This window comes from Cryptotermes secundus, unplaced genomic scaffold (genome assembly GCF_002891405.2).
Source record: "Cryptotermes secundus unplaced genomic scaffold, Csec_1.0 scaffold17, whole genome shotgun sequence".
Classification (NCBI taxonomy): domain Eukaryota; kingdom Metazoa; phylum Arthropoda; class Insecta; order Blattodea; family Kalotermitidae; genus Cryptotermes; species Cryptotermes secundus.
This window is the reverse complement of record NW_019729207.1, coordinates 113049-132793: the sequence shown is the minus strand read 5'-3', so window position 1 is coordinate 132793 and position 19745 is coordinate 113049. Positions and strand designations below refer to the sequence as shown.

The 19745-nt window shown below is 47.3% G+C and overlaps 1 protein-coding gene across 1 annotated transcript in view; it reads left to right on the top strand.

Moving 5' to 3' along the window:
* Positions 1–19745, top strand: part of LOC111865348 (mothers against decapentaplegic homolog 6) — a 113077-nt gene that overhangs the window by 26787 nt on the left and 66545 nt on the right. The window contains exon 2 of the mRNA XM_023853285.2: positions 5570–5623. Within this exon, the coding sequence (XP_023709053.1) occupies positions 5570–5623 (54 nt within the window). The remainder of the gene's footprint in view (positions 1–5569; positions 5624–19745) is intronic.

Here is a 19745-nt window from a genome sequence, read left to right as displayed (position 1 = left end):
GACTGCTTTCTTCTTTAAATCTGGTATGTTGTTGTTGGGGCTATTGTAATAGTAGTCACTATGCTACAAGCCGGAATGTCGCGGGTTCGATTCGCGATGAGGTCATCGGATTTTTTAAAGTTGACCCCCTTCCAGCCTCTAACAGAAATGAGTACCAGGAGTCGTACTGGGAGTAAAGGATGGCTGGCGTGTAAGGCTGACAGCCGATTGTCTAGAAATGTGTAAGGCTTGGCGACCTGTTACAGGGGTAGCTTTACTTTCACCCGTTGGAAGAACAAAATACACGCAGCGCCATTGCGTGAAGAGGATGCTAAATTAAACACCACACCATGACGAAGAATGGTGGAGTGGAGGTGTAGGTCCATGTGTTCCTAATCTCTACACTAAATAACCGGTTAATTTCACGCCCTGGCTGTTTAACCCCCGGGAAATTGCGGTCAGAACCATTGTATAAGAGGATGGGTGGGATCCTGAGTCCGTCTGGAGACTTATCTCCCCCGCCGAGAATGGAACCCTGGCCTCCACTGTGCTGCAACAGTAGGTCAGTTTGCGTAATATGTTCAGAGGACAGACCACGCATGCGTAGAAGATATTGGATATTTTACGGTCTACAGTATGTAGAGAAGACAGCGTCGGATGGTAGCATGAGTGGTGGATTCAAAAGCAAGATGACGTTGCCTAATCGGATTTATTGAACTCGTACAGACCCGTGATTATAACCGTTTCAGTAACTCACACTTCACAGTTCACCAGAGCACATACTCAAAAGTCTTATAGTCTGCTTGTGTCTTCACCCGTCGTTGCCTGGTAACGGTTTTAGTAGTGGCGGATGTTCTGTCTTCCTCTGGGTTGCCGAATTGTCCCCCGGCCTCAGATAAGCATCGTACTCCGCTGTCTGACGAACTCCTCACTAATGGCACAGAACGGCCGCGCCATAGCTCAAGCGGTTAGTTGCTGGCTACCCACCGCGGCGGCCCAGGTTCGATCCCGGGTCTGGCCAAGTGGGATTTGTGGTGGACAAAGTTGCGCTGGGGAAAGTTTTCTCCGAGTACTTCGGTTTCCCCTGCCAATCTTCATTCCTCCAGTTGCTCCACAATCGCCCTCACCAATCATCTGGGGCTGATACAATAGGCCAGAAATGGCCGCAGAACAAGGGAAATAGTCCCACCCCACTAGCAATAGAAAATGGCACAGAACGCACAGAAAACACCGTCCCTTTGTTGCTGTTTCCGGGTTGTTGCCTAGTTTCGCCGTCGTTGCCTAGCAGCAGGCCTACATGCCACTTTCATCAGGGTATCTGGTGTTCCGGCCTAGATTTGAACCGAACATTGCTGTAACCCTTTCGGTAGGATACGTTTATGTATGGAGAGCCCGCATGCTGTGTTTCTCTTTGTTGCTTTGTGGGAGTGAAGGAGCTCTTTTCATACGTGGGGAGGGAACCCCAGACGTCTGTAGGTACTTGGCGGCCGCATTGTGTTAAGGGACAAGTTAACAAAGTTTCGAGGGCACGGAAGTATCCTTCAGCTTTCACTACTGCCCTTTGTTGTCGCTCCTCGTCAGTCACGACACGAAACGTGGGAAGGGTAAATAATATATTCGTATTGCAGTTTTCAGACGCTGATTGCAAACTTGGTTTCCTGTCGTGACGTGTCGAGAGGGATTGAAGCATATTCGGGTGCTCATCTCTGTGGCCTCGCACACTTAACAGTGCATGAAGCACGGTCAAGCCCATAAAACTACAAAGAGTTCTTTCTGTCTTCTGGGATGTAGCGTCATGTAGTCCGTTGCAAGTCTTGCTTAACCTTGCTCTTTGACCTTGAATCTAAAGGCGATGTTTGTTTCGAAACGTCGGTGTGACTTTCACGGGACTACACGGTGTCATATTCCACCGGTTTGAGAACCTCGTAAAGGTAAAGCTATCCTTGTAACGGACCGTGGAGGCCCATAGGGTTGTGAGACGTCGAGGCTTTCGCATTTTCTAGACAGTCCGCTCATAGATGGCAGTGAGGTTAAGTAAAGCTATCCCTGTAACAGGCAGTGGAGGCCAATAGGGTTGTGAGACGTCGAGGCTCCCACATGTTCTAGACAGTCGGTTCAAAGTTGGCGGTGAGGTTAAGTAAAGCTATCCCTGTAACGGGACGTGGAGTTCCATAGGGTTGTGAGACGTCGAGGCTCCCATATTTTCTAGACAATCGGCTCGTAGATGGCAGTGAGGTTAAGTAAAGCTATCGCTGTAACAGGCAGGCAGTGGAGGCCAATAGGGTTGTGAGACGTCAAGGATCACACATTTTCTAGACAGTCTGCTCACAGATGGCGGTGAGGTGAGCCTTACGCACCAGCAGCCCTTTACCCCCCCCCGGAAGATTCCCTGTACTCATTTCTCTTTGAGGCTGAGTCGACCCCAGGGACATAGCGCGACTTGAAGGATTAGGTGAAATAAAAGATTCTGTAACCACATCAGGAATCGAACCCGCGACCGTCTTGCTTAAAGCATAGTGGTAACGAAGTAGGTTGGAAGGATGTGGGTTCGATTCATCTGGCTCGGGATGCTGCCGTTTTCGGGCTGTCATGGGCGCAGTAATGTACCTTAGGGTTAAATATAATTCTTGTGAATTTTCTGACTAGACGAGGAGCCGTTAGCTTCTCAAGAAAGACTCAACTCGACAAAGGAAGCGTTCTTCATGTCGCCGTGGAATAACCGTTGTGGTTTTAACGGCGAGCTTTCAAACTATTATATTTCCCCGCATTTCTCCCATGTCCTTGCCAGCCATTTATATTTGTCGAATAATGCGTCGACACCAACTTTTAACGCCATCATCGACGGACAGCACGCACAAATAGTCGTAAACCGTATCCTTTATATAGTTACATAATTGACACGATACACTGAAACAAAAGACTGCTCGCTCGCTCCTGACGTACTACTCATGTTCGTTCAATACATTTTCGAGTTGTTTCAAATCTTGTGAACACGTTTAAGAATTGAAGAAAGCAGTCTTCTGGGATTTGGCACCGTGTATATGTGGTGTTAACCGACGTTTCGGAGGAACGTATCGCCTCCATCTTCAGGATAGAGGAAAAAATATAAGAAATCTGCAAGCGAAGAGACCGTCTCACGGTCTGCTTTCTTCATAGTCACCGCCGTGAAAGCCTCAAATCTTACACGTTTAAGAATTGTTTCATATCTTACGAGCATGCTTTTAAGTTGTTGCAAATCTTTGTGAATACGTTCAGAGTTGTTGCAAATCTTATGAACACTTTCATACTCGATCACATTGCGTCATGGTAACCCATCAGCAAAACATTACGCCACCAAACCCTTCCTCCTACCGTACTCTACCTGCGCAAACACATTTACTATGGCGTCTAGACAATGTTTGTTTTGTTCTTAACATTCCTCACAAACACACAACTACATAGATCGAACTGTTCGTACGCAGGGAAGCCTATTGTGTCCAATCGCAAGGGGAGTTTATGTAGCGGACGAAGCGATCATGGAGCAGGGGTTTTCTGCGAGTTTCTTTGGTTTATTTTGTCCCGGCAATCGTCATTCCACCATTGATCCATCTCATGTGTTACTGCGTTACGAAGAAGTATGGAGGGCGTGGGGGTGGAATATAATTTTACTGTTTCTCCACTGGGCGAACAATGGACAGCAACATATCTCTGGAAAGGAGCCCCGAGGTACCCGTTGGCTGGGAGTCTAGGTGGGCCCCAGAGCTGATCTGGTTCCTGTGGAGAAGAGAAAAATGCCCTCTGCCAGGTATCGAACCTCGATTTTTCTGTTGTCCAGCTCTGATCTTACTCGGTTTGCTGATACAGCTGATCCGACGCCCATGTTAGGATGAAACGTGTCGAAAGTACACCAAAACTTGCGTAAAATTTATGAATATTTTATTTGTTCTAGTCGGCCTATGCGTTTGTCTCTTCTCACTCAGTGTCTTCAAAACGTAAAGAGTGACGGCATAGATAACACACTTAGACGTGTTTTCTGTAGGTGCTGGGTTCGAATATCGGCCCCGAAGCCGGGTGTACTGAATGAGGGCTCCCCCCCCCCCATGGTTCTCAACAGGATACTACCTCGATTAGTTCACGACCGGTTCCTTCCGTATCCTTTATTATTCATGACGCTGTAGAGTCTGTTGTGAGACGTCGAGGCACCCACATTTTCTATAAAATCGGCCCACAGGTGGCGGTAAGATTGTCACCCTTACGCGCCGGCCGCCCTTTGCCCCTAGGAAGATTCCTGGTACTCATTTCTGATTTGTTTTTCAGAGTCACCTCCACCCACTTACTGCAATGTCTGACTTGTGCTCTAGTCACCTCCCCCTTACAGCAATTTCGGACTTGTGTTCTAGAGTGACCTCCCCCTTACTGCAATGTCTCATTTGTGTTTCAGTCACCTCCACCCACTTACTGCAATGTCTGACTTGTGATCTAGTCACCTCCGCCCTTACTGCAATGTCTGACTTGTGTTTCAGAGTCACCTCCCCCTTACTGCAATGTCTGACTTGTGATCTAGTCACCTCCCCCTTACTGCAATGTCTGACTTGTGATCTAGTCTCCTCCGCCCTTACTGCAGTGTCTGATTTGTGTTTCAGAGTCACCTCCGCCCCCTTACTGCAGTGTCTGATTTGTGTTTCAGAGTCACCTCCGCCCCCTTACTGCAGTGTCTGATTTGTGTTTCAGAGTCACCTCCGCCCCCTTACTGCAGTGTCTGATTTGTGTTTCAGAGTCACCTCCGCCCCCTTACTGCAGTGTCTGATTTGTGTTTCAGAGTCACCTCCGCCCCCTTACTGCAGTGTCTGATTTGTGTTTCAGAGTCACCTCCGCCCCCTTACTGCAGTGTCTGATTTGTGTTTCAGAGTCACCTCCGCCCCCTTACTGCAGTGTCTGATTTGTGTTTCAGAGTCACCTCCGCCCCCTTACTGCAGTGTCTGATTTGTGTTTCAGAGTCACCTCCGCCCCCTTACTGCAGTGTCTGATTTGTGTTTCAGAGTCACCTCCGCCCCCTTACTGCAGTGTCTGATTTGTGTTTCAGAGTCACCTCCGCCCCCTTACTGCAGTGTCTGATTTGTGTTTCAGAGTCACCTCCGCCCCCTTACTGCAGTGTCTGATTTGTGTTTCAGAGTCACCTCCGCCCCCTTACTGCAGTGTCTGATTTGTGTTTCAGAGTCACCTCCGCCCCCTTACTGCAGTGTCTGATTTGTGTTTCAGAGTCACCTCCGCCCCCTTACTGCAGTGTCTGATTTGTGTTTCAGAGTCACCTCCGCCCCCTTACTGCAGTGTCTGATTTGTGTTTCAGAGTCACCTCCGCCCCCTTACTGCAGTGTCTGATTTGTGTTTCAGAGTCACCTCCGCCCCCTTACTGCAGTGTCTGATTTGTGTTTCAGAGTCACCTCCGCCCCCTTACTGCAGTGTCTGATTTGTGTTTCAGAGTCACCTCCGCCCCCTTACTGCAGTGTCTGATTTGTGTTTCAGAGTCACCTCCGCCCCCTTACTGCAGTGTCTGATTTGTGTTTCAGAGTCACCTCCGCCCCCTTACTGCAGTGTCTGATTTGTGTTTCAGAGTCACCTCCGCCCCCTTACTGCAGGTTCGCAAGGGAACGACTACGACCGGAAGGTAAGTGCGGCCTGGGAACATGTGTTGCATTGAACCATTGCCTCATTTTGATACGCATCGTTACGTAACAATGCAGACTACCTAATTGAACAGTAAACAGACTAGGAAATGTGCGCATAGCGTAACAGTTCTGGAGTTTTCGCGTTATCTCGAAACCGAAAGCGTATTGGGCCTGAGGTGTGCGTTCCATTTTGCTTCACGTTTTCTCCGCTCCGATAAACATGTAGCGAGTTGCGCACAGAAACGCGCATGCGTGTTCGTGTTAAGTGCCCCTTATTGTTGTCTGATTGTAGGTTCAGAGACCTCATTGAAACTTTCCATTATCAAATTTAATTAAAATCCAGTCTGCTCTTATGGAGTTGATTGGCGCGTACAGATGGACGGGAGGTCTGACGGAACAATTTTAATAAGCGCTTGACGTCCTAAAATTGTGCGTTCTCTGTCTGTCATCGAGAGTACATCATAACCTTGAAGTCTTGTGTGTTGAACGAGGTTTGTGTATGGCGAGTTTGTTTCTCATCGTGCTGTGGCAAATACATACGTTGCTAAGCAGTGTAAACAGCGACCGTTTCTGGGCATCGGCTTGGTAAACACGTACCAGTTAGTAGGCAGCAGAATTCTTTATAATGCAACAGTTGGACTACAACAATGGAAACGGGGTGTTTCTGCATGGTCCATGCCAAGATATTGTCACGTGTGTCTAGGTAACGCTACAGTAAATAATGAGTCCGGGATTAGATAACTCGATTTATTGGACAATTTCACACATCGTAACTACAAATTCGTTATTACACAGCTATCGCTGATTTACACACTTTCCCGGTCACTGTTGCACACACACACACACACACACACACACAAGGATTCTCCGTCTTCACTAGTCATATCCTGGCAACGGATCTCAACACAAACTATTACTTCAAATCACCATGAAGTCTTGTCGTTTTTCCGTCTTCAGTCACCCTGGAACCTCGGAACTCAACTAAAAACCCTTCTATCACTTGCTCCCCCAGCTTACGACTGCCCTCAAACGACTTTTGTTGCCCCCTATAAACCCTCGGGGAGGACCTAAAGAAAACGCGTCACATGGTCTCTGTGCACTGTTGTGACGTCACTGCCTACGCGGAAGTGTGTTTACCGAGCCATTGCTTAGAAACGGGTAGCATAACCTCATTCTATTGCGTGCGTGTATCGCGGAGTGTTTATCAGACCGTTTCCTGGCAGTGCGTTGACATGTCACAATATTTTCCTGGAGAAGCACCACGAACACCACGAACAAGACGTTCCACAACTGCCACAATTTTTAAAATTGTAACAAACTGTGCCACAGACGTAATACGAGGTAGAGTCAGTAAAAAGGTCACAAATGGATTTACGAGACGTAACACATGATATTCGAACCTGGAAAGGAAACGTTTATTTCTCTACATATCCTCCACCAACACTGATACACTTGACCCATCGTTTTAGCAGTGCGTCGAAACCCGCAGCATAAAAGTTTTTGACTGTTGTCTCAGCCACTCCCGCACCTCCATTTCAACCTCTTCATCAGCTAAACGTTTGNTTTCCCCCCCCCCCCCCGTTGTGAACCTTTTTACGCGACAAACACTTCCCATCGTAAACAGAAGACATTTTTCTACAAAAAGCCTTCGCATTGAGTCCTTTTGCCCACAAAGAACTCACAACAGAACGCCGATCTTCGATAGGATACTCCTGAGGCACGGCCACCATTTTGACTACAGAATCCAGCCTCTGAACATGCGCATGCGCGTCTGCTACCTAGACTGTCATAAAGCTGGACTGTGCTGCTACCTAGTGATACGCATAGAAAACGCATCACATCTGTTTTATTTCCATCCATGACCTATTTACCGACTCTCCCTCATAGGCTGGGGATATAGTAGCACTGAGGGACTGATGAAAACCAAGATAAACCTTAGGTTGGTCTGTATCCGAGCAGAGATTTGAACCAGGAACCTCCCGAGTACAAGACAGTTCAATACACACACTGCCTCGACGTTTTGTAACTAGCACAGCAGTGATTGGGAAACTCGCAGGTGGAGTGGGCAGGCCACTTGGCATGCCACGGGAACGTGCGTCAGTAGACTTCCGGACCAGACGGGGCGGGACACGAGTGGACTGCTCTCATTATTGGCCCTGGGCGTGGGGGATATTTAGGGGAATATTAGGAATGGAGATAACATGCAGACGAGAATAGAGAGGCAAGCTTGAGTTAGGACGAGAGAAAGTCTCATTGACAACAGTTTCAGGGGCAAGGAGATGGAGAAATGTATATAACTCTAATGGGGTAAATACGAGCGAAGTTAGTAATAGGTCACAAATGGATAAAAACATACCGTATTCGAACCTGGGGAGAAACGTTTATTTCTCGAAATTCATTTCTGACCACCAACATCGATACACTTGCCCCATCGCTTTACCAGTGCATCGAAACCCACACTATAGAAGTCTTTTGACTGTTGTGTCAGCCACTCCCGTTTCAACTTCTTCGTCATCACCGAAACTTTTTTTTTTTAATTGCTAGTGGGGTGGGACTAAGTCCCATGTACTGCGGCCAATTTTGGCCTATTGTACCAGCCCCAGATGATAGGTGAGGGAGATTGTGGAGCTGTTTGGTGGAATGAAGACTGGTAGGGGGAACCGAAGTACTCGGAGAAAACCTGCCCCAACGCCACTTTGTCCACCACAAATCCCACTTGACCACACCCCGGGATCGAACCCGGGCCACCGCGGTGGGAAGCCAACGACTAACCGATTGAGCTATGGCGCGGCCCACCGAAACGTTAGCCACCAAGTTGTGAACCACTGTACATGACAAACACTTCCCACCGCAAGCCGAAAGCATTTTTAATGAATATCCTTTGCATTGAGTTCGTTTGCACACAAAGAACGCACAAAAGAACGTTGCTCTTCGCTAATACACTCCCCAAACACGCTCGCCATTTTGACTACTGAAACCAGCCTCAGAACATGCGCATTTGCATCTTCTATCTAGACTGTCATGAAGCTGGACTGTGCTGCTGCTGCTACCTAGTGAAACACACAGAAAACCTATTACGTCCATTATAGCTGTTTTAGTTCCATTTGTGACCCCTTTACTTACTCTCCCTTGTAGTGGTCTGCAGACTGGAAGTGCTGAGGATGAGCAGTGAACAGGGTGGAGATTTTGGACGCACGGTTCAGGCATGCAGACACGAAAATTGTTATACTCCATCTGATATGGGGACGAGGGTGCGTTATGGTCAGTTGGTGACGTAGACCGTTATGTCATTATATAGTTATTGTGTTGATAACGCTTTGGGAAGTTGAGACGTCTCGACACAGGAGTTTTGTTCCGCAAGATTGTCTGCAAAATGTATGACGTACTGTGGTTAGTAGAGTATATGGACTGTACTGGGATATTTTCGGACTCAAGAATAAATAGCAGTTGCAGAAAGTAGTAATATTGCCACGCGATATAATGGCTATAGACAGGGTTAAGATTGGTAATTTGATGTATTGATCACTTACAGAACGTATCAACAAATAACTGCGATATTATAGTAGAGTTAAAACACTCCAAAGATCGCAGTAACTACAGCAAAAAGTTTTTCCAGTCGTTACTAGCTGTTGCTTTGTAGCGGCTTCCAGCGGCGAATGTGTCCATTCCTCTGGCTGCCCGAACTGTCCTCGGCTTCAGTTACCAGCTTCTCACAATTGTAACTCTTAACTCTTATCAGCTCGAAGTCAAAGCCAGAGTCACGACTGGCGGTTTACCGCCAATTAGTTTGTCTTGGCGGCGTCAGGGCCCTTGATACCCACGACCAGAGATTTTTTTTTACTCTCAACTGAACCCTTGCGGTAATAGCCCTTATGTAACATCCTCACTGACGAGATGGGGTTGCCTCTTGGCCTTTCGTCACGTGTACGTTTCTTACATACTGCATGTTACTGACAGTTCTTCCTTTTTCACTACGGGCAGGTCCTCTGAAAGTCAGGTTCTGCAGAGCAGATAATGCCTATCTTACATATCTTACGCTACAACGGCAGCCTTGTCGTTGTTTTATCATTGCCTGGGAAACGACGTGTCCACTGAGAACCGTACGGAACACAAATACACACTGCGCAGAATGCAGGGTCCTGAAATATATAAAATCAGTTCGTACCTCACAGGAAACACATTACGTGTCCGCTACAAAGCCCAACCGGTTAATGCTGTTTAGGGAAATAATCGCTGTTTATTGTGAGAACCATACGGAACACACACTGTGGGAGGAATGCAGAATACTCTAATGGAGTTGGTACATATAGTAACCATCATGCTTTAAAGGGTTAAGACCGTGCGAATTGCCGTGGCAAAGCTGTATTGTCGTCCTTCAGATGCGCGCATCTGGTGAAGTCATTCCCCCATTTGTACGCGAGCTTCGTAAACTTAGAGAAGCCGTCAGTAATTACTTGTACCGCAGTATGCAGTACACGCTTTCAATTCTTGAGTGATATTTTCTTACATACTCTGTGGACCATGTACTATCTTCCAATGGAGAGAGGACAAGGTAATTGATCAAGGCCCGCCCGTGTGTATTATGCAAGCTGAAAACATCGACATGTTTGGCCCATTCCTTCCCGTACCATTGGTACATTGAAGCTGAATGTTTATCTAAATGAGCAGTAGAGTGGCCAAGGTGGGTCGGTTCTACTAATCACTTGCCTCGCATTCTCTTCGTTGGAGGATAGTACATATAAATACAGAAGAGTTTTCTAGTCACGAGTCTGGTTCGCAGCGGATGGAACTGTGTATGCATGTTCATACTTACGTCTCGGGGTTCGAACCATCATAATCCATGATCCAGTTCGACCCTTACAGTACAGTGGTTTAATATGGATAATCTGTTAATATTTTGCACCCAGTTCATTTATGTACGTATGATTCCTGAGGTAAACAGATTATTGGCCTAAGCAGCATTAATCGATCTGGTTTTGTAGTAGAGACGCAGTGTGTTTACTGTGAGGTACGAACTGAATTATTAAATACCGCAAAATTAGTTTTCTCACCCCGTGAAGAGAGAGGTTTGTAGGCTCCCATTAAAATATGGTCATGGGTCCCGTCTGACTCGGAACCAAGGATTAGTTTGCTGGCGAGGGCCAGTGGGAATTTAATAGTCTCATTCCGTAACTAGCCAGGTGTCCCGTCACTCAGTGAAGACTAAGGGTGCGATAATGTGCTGACTGATCAGGGCTATCCCACATCTCAAGGGGCGGTGACAGATGAGTATCGGGCAATGGTGGAATGATGATTACTGTAGGAAAATAGAAGAGTACTCGGAGTGGGTCCTGTTCCGATGCTACTTCCACCACGATTGTGACAGGAAATCATCCGAGAACGAACCAGAGGTACCGCTGTGAGTAGCCGTCCACTAAATTATTGAATTTTGACGTAGTGCAGGAGTCTCAGGGTTACCCGAATTGGGGCTGTGTGCTATGCTGGGCACTCTGCAAGCTGCAACAGAATTTGGAACAGTTGTTCTCGCGCTGGGAACTTGTCTCTCAGTTTATTTGCTCCGACGCTCATTTCTAGACGCCCAGACGTCTGGGCGACAGTATAATTTTCATCAATGACAATTTGACATTAGTGATTAACCTTCCCTGATTCACAATCCGGTAAACAATGGGGCCCGGTCCATATGTGTGCATCGCGTTGTGTGGCAGAAATCGTAGCTGGCACGTCTTAATTGTTACTGTCTGTCTAAAACCTCTCTGAGGACATGTCATATATTGAGTAGGCAGCCATATGATAGAAGAGATCGCCGGTATGGTGATTTTGGTGATCGTCATATGTGTTAAGAACGTATAGTTGGTGGAATTTCTCTTGGTTCGTTATCCCCACTTGACCCGGTCCTCTAGGTTCTGCCTGTAAGTATGCCGGTGAGTAGATTGAGCGGGTAGAGGTGTGTGTACCCCCACAGAGAAGTAGTGGGAGGTGATGGAATGACCTTGACGGGTCAAAATAAATTTGTCTGTCTAGTTCTCTTCTGATTGTGACTCAAAAAGATTACGTCACGTTCGGATAACGACGATGGACAGACCAAGGCATCTTGACATTGCCACCGTCTAGACTGTGTAGCGTCTGAAGGATGAATGGTGAACTGGAGAGGATTTGGAAGGAAGTTGTCCAGCCCTAGTCGAGGTATTGACATCTTTCGAGAGGGACTGAGGAAAATCACCAGTAACTTCAGTCAAGATACTTTGTTCATGATGAGTGACACCGTTTTCAGTGATACTGCGTGTAATAATTTGGAATGGGCATACTTATGTATGATGTGGCAAAACACAAACACGTGGCGTCATGAAGAATGCACACCAGTCCTAAGTTGAAGTCAATGTTTGCCCCGTCGCCTGTGTTTACTCACTGGGACAGCGTGTCTGCCTATCAAATTAATATAGCAGAGATTTTGTTTTCGATACTTCGTGCCTTCGATTTGAGATCCACAAAGCCGGCCTGCCACTGCGGCGGCCCGGGTTCATAACCGGGTCAGGTCATGTGGGATTTGTGGTGGTCAAAGTGACACTGAAGCAGATTTTTCTCCAAGTACATAGGTTTCCCCTGCCAATTTTCATTCCACCGACTGCTCAACATTCATAATATATCATCCGGGGCTGGTACAATAGGCCAATAATGGCCGACGTACCAAGTGGACTCAGTCCCACACAACCCCAAGAGACTAAGAATACATAGACGTCGCACCGACGTTTCGGAGGAACGTACTGCTTGTATATGCAGATTCGAAGCAAGAACCAAACAGCGGAGTTCTGGTTGTCAGTTGCGTCGACCCTGGAGATGGACATGTTCCGCGCAAACGCTCTCTGATTTCTCAGCAGAATTCACGGCATCATATCCCAGAAGATGGAACTCATCATGGCTGAATCTTGTTTTGAAGATGTAGGTTACGGCGTGTCGAGCTGATGATATCTGGTGCTGTGTATTCCGCAGGCTTTCTTGCACTTTGATTGGTGACCACGTTATGTGATAATCACGCCCTTTCCTCTTCCAACATAAAATGTCTCCAAATGTCAAAATATGTAATTTATCATGTCATGTTATCTACACAACAAAACGTCCACAAAGTTACTTCCCATGTTAACCAAAGTACAATCCATCTGTCCGGCGCTCAGCAAATTGCAGCTGTGACAGACGGACGGCACTGCCCGATTTGTTTCTCATGTCCGAATGTTAGCCTTTAAACGACGCTGTCGATATCGTTATATAGCGCCTGGTGGTAGGATGAGTTAGGGATCAGTTGATGGAATGTTGGTAAGGGAAACGGAAGTACTCGGGGAAAATCCGGCACCAATACCACATTGTCCATCACAAATGCCGAGTCCATAGGCCGAGTGCTGCCGAAGGACAGATGTCACGAATATGCGTGACTGTAGGCGGGGTCTGGATTGGTAACTGGATTTACCGAACACTTTTCGCATAGTGGGTGGGGGGGGGTGGAGTCCAGCTGGGTCCACTCGGCACGTCAGCCACTGATTGGCCCATTGTACCAGCCCCGGGTGATTATGATTATGGAGAATTTGGTGGAATGAAGATTGGCAGGGGAGACCGAAGTACTCGGAGAAAAGCTGCAACTTTGTCCACCACAAATTCCACTTGACCAGACCCGAGATCGAACCCGGGCCGCCGCGGTGGGAAGTCAGCGACTAACCGCTTGAGCTATGATGCGGCCTACCGAACATTTACAGCTCCTAACTACAAGTAACTAGAGCGCTATCGCAAATTCACACACACTGCAGTTCAGTGTGCACTGAGTCCTCTCGGTTTGCTTTGTCTTCACCAGTGCTTTCCCGGGCTCACGTCCTCGCAGGCTGGCGGCCATCTCACACCGACCTCATACTCTGCACACTGCCGTCTCAAGACTCTTATCTAGTCCAGTAAATTCCTGCTGGCCGTCGCCAGCACAGCCGTTCTTGGTTTCTAGCCCTCTCGATACCTATTTGTTCTCTGCAGACTTATACGTGTTTTAAAATTGGACCTCTCTGAAAGAGGAGGAGTCTGACTGCTACTCATCATTCCCCCCCACTCTTTTCTAATGGCAGCTTGCCCTCGTATAGTCTCGTGACGGACCGCACAGAGAACACCGCTTCCAACACCTTTTGTATTGTATGCGTGTCTGTTGCGGCCATTAACTCGCATCGCCGTTGTTTACCATTACTTAGCAACGGCTGTTGTATATTAGCTTATCCCGCGGCCGTTGCCTAGTAACGGGTCTGCGTGCCACAGTATGGTCTGGGATCTAACCCGGCGGAGATGCGGGGTGTAGTGAATAGGCTACGTGGTTGATGACTTTAAGTTCGATTCTTGACGAGGACCGGGTCCGATGCAGTCTCCTCTGCAATCGATAGACCTGCTAAGGGCTTTGCTCGGGGATGAAGCAACATGTGGGTGAAGCTAGGGTAGTTAGTGCGTTCAAATGAGACTCCGGCGTGACGCTTGTAGCTGCCGGCGTCCGTTGAACTAACTGACTTTCTAATGATGACGTAACGAGACGTGTCACTGTCGGATGGTGACGCAATCGTGAAGATAGATTTTATCAGTACCCGCGCGTCACCTGGGGATCTGCGAGTTAAACGTCCCGAAATTGCAATGTTCCGGAAGTAATACCATCCTCCTGGTAAGGATATCATGACCGCGTGATCATCCTCAGACACTACCAGTACCAGACAGACGTAGAGACGTAGGCATATGAAGTGTCTGACACTTGCATCGTAATGCTTGTTTCTTCCGCGGAACTACTGAACTCTTGTCAACTTTCTGATTCATCATTTTGGCTCTAAAATCTACCGAAATATGTTTCGGGACGAATCAAAGATTTAGGGAGAAAAGTATATATTACCTTGATGGATGACCCCAGTTCGGTAAGTACTTTTTAACTTTATATAAATTTACTGTCCACGATTTAAGACCGGTAGCTCAGTCGGTATAGCGACGGGCTACAGGCTGGAAGGCCGGGGTTCGATTTCTGGAAGTGAAAAGGAAGTTGTCCCTTCTTCTCCACGTCGTCCAGACCGGCTCTGGGGTCCACTCAGCCTCATATCCAATGTGTATCCGGACACTATTCCCTGGGAATAAATCAGCCGAGGCGTGAAGCTGACCACTCAGCTTCTAGTGCCGAGCTTGAGAATGGTGGAGCTGTACCTCCAGTTCATGTCCAATGTGTATCCGGACACTATTCCCTGGGAATAAATCAGCCGAGGCGTGAAGCTGACCACTCGGCTTCTAGTGCCGAGCTTGAGAATGGTGGAGCTGTACCTCCAGTTCATGTTCGTGGCGTGGTGCGTAATTAAGCGCGAAGGGAACTTGGACTTTTAAATGGAGGCTGTAACATAGCCTTATTTTGTTCGGTTTTGTGTGCTGATGATTTGCTTCGCAACGCTGTTGCCAAGACTACAGTAAACCCTCGCTAATCCGGTTACAGTTAATCAGGATCGAAATATGAAAAATGAAAAATTCTGTCCACAGTTAAGTACACATTTAAAAATACGTGTGGGATTCAGGAGCAAGAGGATTTTCAGATTGTGTTGAGGACAGCTGGAGAGACTGAAACCACGCAAGAAAATATCGAAGATTGACTCAGCTGGATGAAGGAGACCCTGGATTTCAGCTTCTGGCAGAGGAAGAAATTGCTGCAGTGATATATTTTTTTATTTTGATCAACTCTAACAATATTAAACGAGGGCACGCTGTAGCGTAGTTTGTTGAGGCACAAGCCTGAAGGTCGCGGGTTCGGTTCCCGATGAGGTTCTTGTATTTTTTCAATTGACCTAATCCATCCCTCCGCACAATGTCCCCGAAGGTCGACTCAGCCTCTAACAGAAATGAGTACCAGGAATATTCCTGGGTGTAAAGGGCGGCCGGCGCATAAGGCTGACAGGCTCACAGCCATCTGTGACCCGAATGTCTAAAAAATGTGTGGGCCTCGACAGCATGTTACAGGGATAGCTTTACTTAATCTCACCGCCATTTGTGAGCTGATTATCTAGAAAATGTGGGAGCCTCGATGTCTCACAAACCTATGTGCCTTCACGGCCTGTTACAGGGATAGCTTTGCTTAACCTCACCGCCATTTGTGAGCCGATGGTCTAGAGAAAATGGAGCCTTGACGTCTGTCAACCCTATTGACCTCCAAGGCCTGTTAACAGGAATAGCTTTACTTAACCTCACCGTCATCTGTGAGCCGATTGTCTAGAAAATGTGGGAGCCTCGACGTCTCACAACCCTATGGGCCTCCACGGCCTGTTACAGGGATAGCTTTACGTAATCTTACCGACATCTATGAACCGATTGTCCAGAAAATGTGGGATCCTCAATGTCTCACAACCCTATGGGCCTCCACAGCCTGTTACAGGGATAGCTTTACGTAATCTCACCGACATCTATGAACCGATTGTCCAGAAAATGTGGGAACATCGATGTCTCAGAACCCTATGGGCCTCCACGGTCCTGTTACAGAGATAGCTTTACTTAACCTCACCGCCATCTATTAGCCGAATCTCTAGAAAATGTGGGAGCTTCGACGTCTCACAACCCTATGGGCTTCCGCGGCCTGTTACAGGGATAGCTTTACCGTTTACTGAACACTATTGAGAGCATGGTTGCTGGGTTTTGGTGACGTGTTCAAGGGTATCGCAGTACACAGGGTACTTTCTCTGACATTTGAGATATTGATGGTGATAACGTAGGTGACCGATAGTTTTTGTAAAACAATAGTGAGCATCGAAACGCTTGCTTCTAACAGTCTAACTACTTCTAGAGCTAATCCTTGAATGCGTCCCGTTGCGTGTCATTTGACAGATGTATAATGGGACACACTACACAACAATAATTTGAAAGAGGCAAAATAGACACTACTGTGTCGACATTTGTTTTTATTCACTGTTTGTGGTAACGCTACATTTTTCGATCCTTTTCTTGGGTCATATTCAGGCTTACACATTTACATGAAAGTGTATTTGTTAGTATACAAATTTATACAAACACAGTATGAATTCATATTGTGATATGCCGCCTAAAAGCCGAAGTATCGGAGTCTGCAGGCGTCCATTGCTGGACAACGGCTCGGTAGTCACGTTTCTGCTACAGTAAGAGCAGTAAATGCATCATTGTCTGGGTGCCAGTTGCACACGTTGACGCTGCTACGCGTACATAACAGACCGTACCCAAGGAAATGAAAACCAGAACTAGTTTCTCTGCCGCGGTAGCCAATGCGCTAGCTACCGTTGCATCGACAAACCCAAAACAGAACCCTGAACAAGGTGTCTTCTAGACCGTCTGACTGTCAAATTCGTGTATAACAGACCGTGACCCTGCAAGTCGTAGAAGGCGACCAAAAAAGGAAGTCTCAAATCTGAGACAGTAACATTTGGTCTCGAGTCACAAGGGACTCAGAGCCGAGAAAGACTACACTGGCAAGGACCAGCAGCATGTACAAAAGGCAGACCCGTCCTCTCGTCAGAGAGGGCGCCCCACAAAACAAGACCGTTAATGCCAGACAGTGATACATATCTGGTCATGAGCCCCAAGCCTTAGTGACCGATCGTGAGCCGCAGTGTGACTTGGACGGAAGGACAGAACAGAATAGAAGCGAAGCGAGCAGAGCTAAGAACAGAAGAAAGCAGACACGCCAACAAGAATAGCAGTGGATGAGAGGATGGCAGTTGAATGCAGAATAGTGAAGTGAGGACCCACCGCGAGAGACGACGGACTAGCCAGGTGGCATCGCGTGGAAGACATTGTTGCAGAGTGATTGTTAATTGCAATTGTAAACAACTTATCCAGTGAACAGCTTCATGTAATCCGGAACCCATTAATCTCTTGTCGCATTACCAGGATACGTGACAATATTGATCAGTGACGCAATTCAAGCACTAGTACCAGTATTCTTGTACGCCTGAAGATGATCCAAGAAGAGGCTCGAAACATGTAGCGTTACCACCAACAGCTAATTAGAGATTTTGACACAGTAGTGTCTATTTTGTTCTTTCAGAATTATTGTTGTGTAGTGTCCCATTATACACGTATTCCTGGAAACCTAATAATTTGGAATGATAGTTCGGTTGCCCTTGACAACACGCAACAGATGGGTTTAATCTTGATGTATTTTAATTTAGGGTGGTTAGCATAAGAAGTACTCATAAGAAACTTGGAAACTGGGAAATGTAACGCGGTTTAGTTTAGTGAGAGCCCGACTTAGCTGTGCCTGCCATCTGTTTTCACGCAGCCTTCTTGCTGGGGCTTCCTCCGAAACGTCGGTTGACTTTTCAGCAGACCATACGGCTTTATATCAGAAGATTTAATAGTCTTCATAGACAGTTCAAATCCTGCATTGGTATTCGTCGTGGTCTCCAGTTCNCCCCAAAATTATTCTTAGTGGGGTGAGACTAAGTCCACTTGTTCCTGCGGCCACTACTGTCCCCGCATGATAAATGGTGGTGACTGTGGAGCGGTTGGTGGAATGAAGATTGGCAGGGGAAACCGCAGTACTCCGAGAAAGCCTGCTCTGTGCCACTCTGTCCACAACAAATCCCATATAACCAGACCCGGGCTCGAATCCAGGCCGCCGCAGTGGCAAGCCAGCGACTAACCGCCTAAGCTATGGAACGGCACGTTTTCCAAGATTTGTTACTTGTATTAAATTTAGAAACTTATGTTTCCATTGAAGACAACGGGATTTTTAATCAACCTGGGAACAGTTTACCTATTCTCTTGGGAGGCAAAAAACGTAAAGCTGCCCCTGTGCTTAACGAATTAAGCATTACGCCATGGAGTGGCTGCATAGATCCATATTTTCTTGACCTCGGCACTAGCTGGAGGTGAGTGGTCAGCTTCACGCTCCTGCCACTTTACTCCCGAGGAAAGAGCTCCCGGTAACTATTAGATAGAGGTTGGGTGGGCCCCAGAGCCGGTCTGGACATTGTGGAGAAGAGAAAATTCTTGACCCTACCGGGACTCGAACTTCGTTCACCCAGCCCGTAGCCAGTCGCTATCCCGGCCGTAGGAGGGAATTTGTTTCCACAAAGTACACCACTTTTCTGCTGGGGCACAGAGCCCTTGTGGTTCATCCTGTTGTTGCAGGATGAAAGCTGACTTTGGGAATTGCCATGTTTTGAGATACCTGTCGTCTCTCCGATCAGCTTTGGTGGCCGATTTCGAATGATTTCTGATCGAGGGGTAAGTCCCCCAGCACGAAGCAGTGCTCAGTGCGCGTTGCTCGTTCGACAGCAGCATGAAACCCCTATCCGCGAGGAAGAAACGGCGGAAGTGACGTCACGCGAGTGGCGCCAGTGTGGCAGGCCGGCTCCCTTGAATGAGCAGGTGTGGAACAGCGCTTCCAACTCTCCAAAACTGGTTCGGGCGCCGAGAGCGGCTTCCCTCCACCCCCCACCCCCTCCCCCCATTGCCACTGCCCTCACTAGAGAGCGAAATGGCATGGGTGTGTTGTTTATAACCTCAAAAAAATATGACGCTTCATTTGGATTTGAGGATAGCACGGCAGTCTGGGATGTGACGTCGTGTAGTACTGTAGTTCTACGTTTCCGAAGAATGTACTGCCTCCATCTTCAGGGTAGATATTCAGTATGATTATTTCACCGTTTCCGTAAAGATTTATACTGTTTTCTGGGAAGTGCCACCGTGTAGTTGGGTAGGCGCGTATGCGATTTTCGGAGAGATATGATATATCCGTCTTCATGGTGCCATAATTTATTTCTGCGTTGAAATTTTCACGGTGGTGAAGCTCAATATTGTCATCTATCTATCTATCTATCTATCTATCTATCTATCTATCTATCTATCTATCTATCTATCTATCTATCTATCTATCTATCTATCTATCTATCTATCTATCCCTTTATTAGACCTTAGGCGCCTTTTCAGTTTCTTAATCCCATACACAGTCTGTAGGACTCTTGGACGGGGATCAGCCCGTCGCAAAGTCACTACCTCCACAATACAAATACAGAACAAACGCATAAACATTCATGCCTCAAGCGGTTTTCGAGCGCGGCCAGTAAACATCTATACGGTTCTGATCTGTAACATTACTTGCAGGATCTGAGGTTCTCA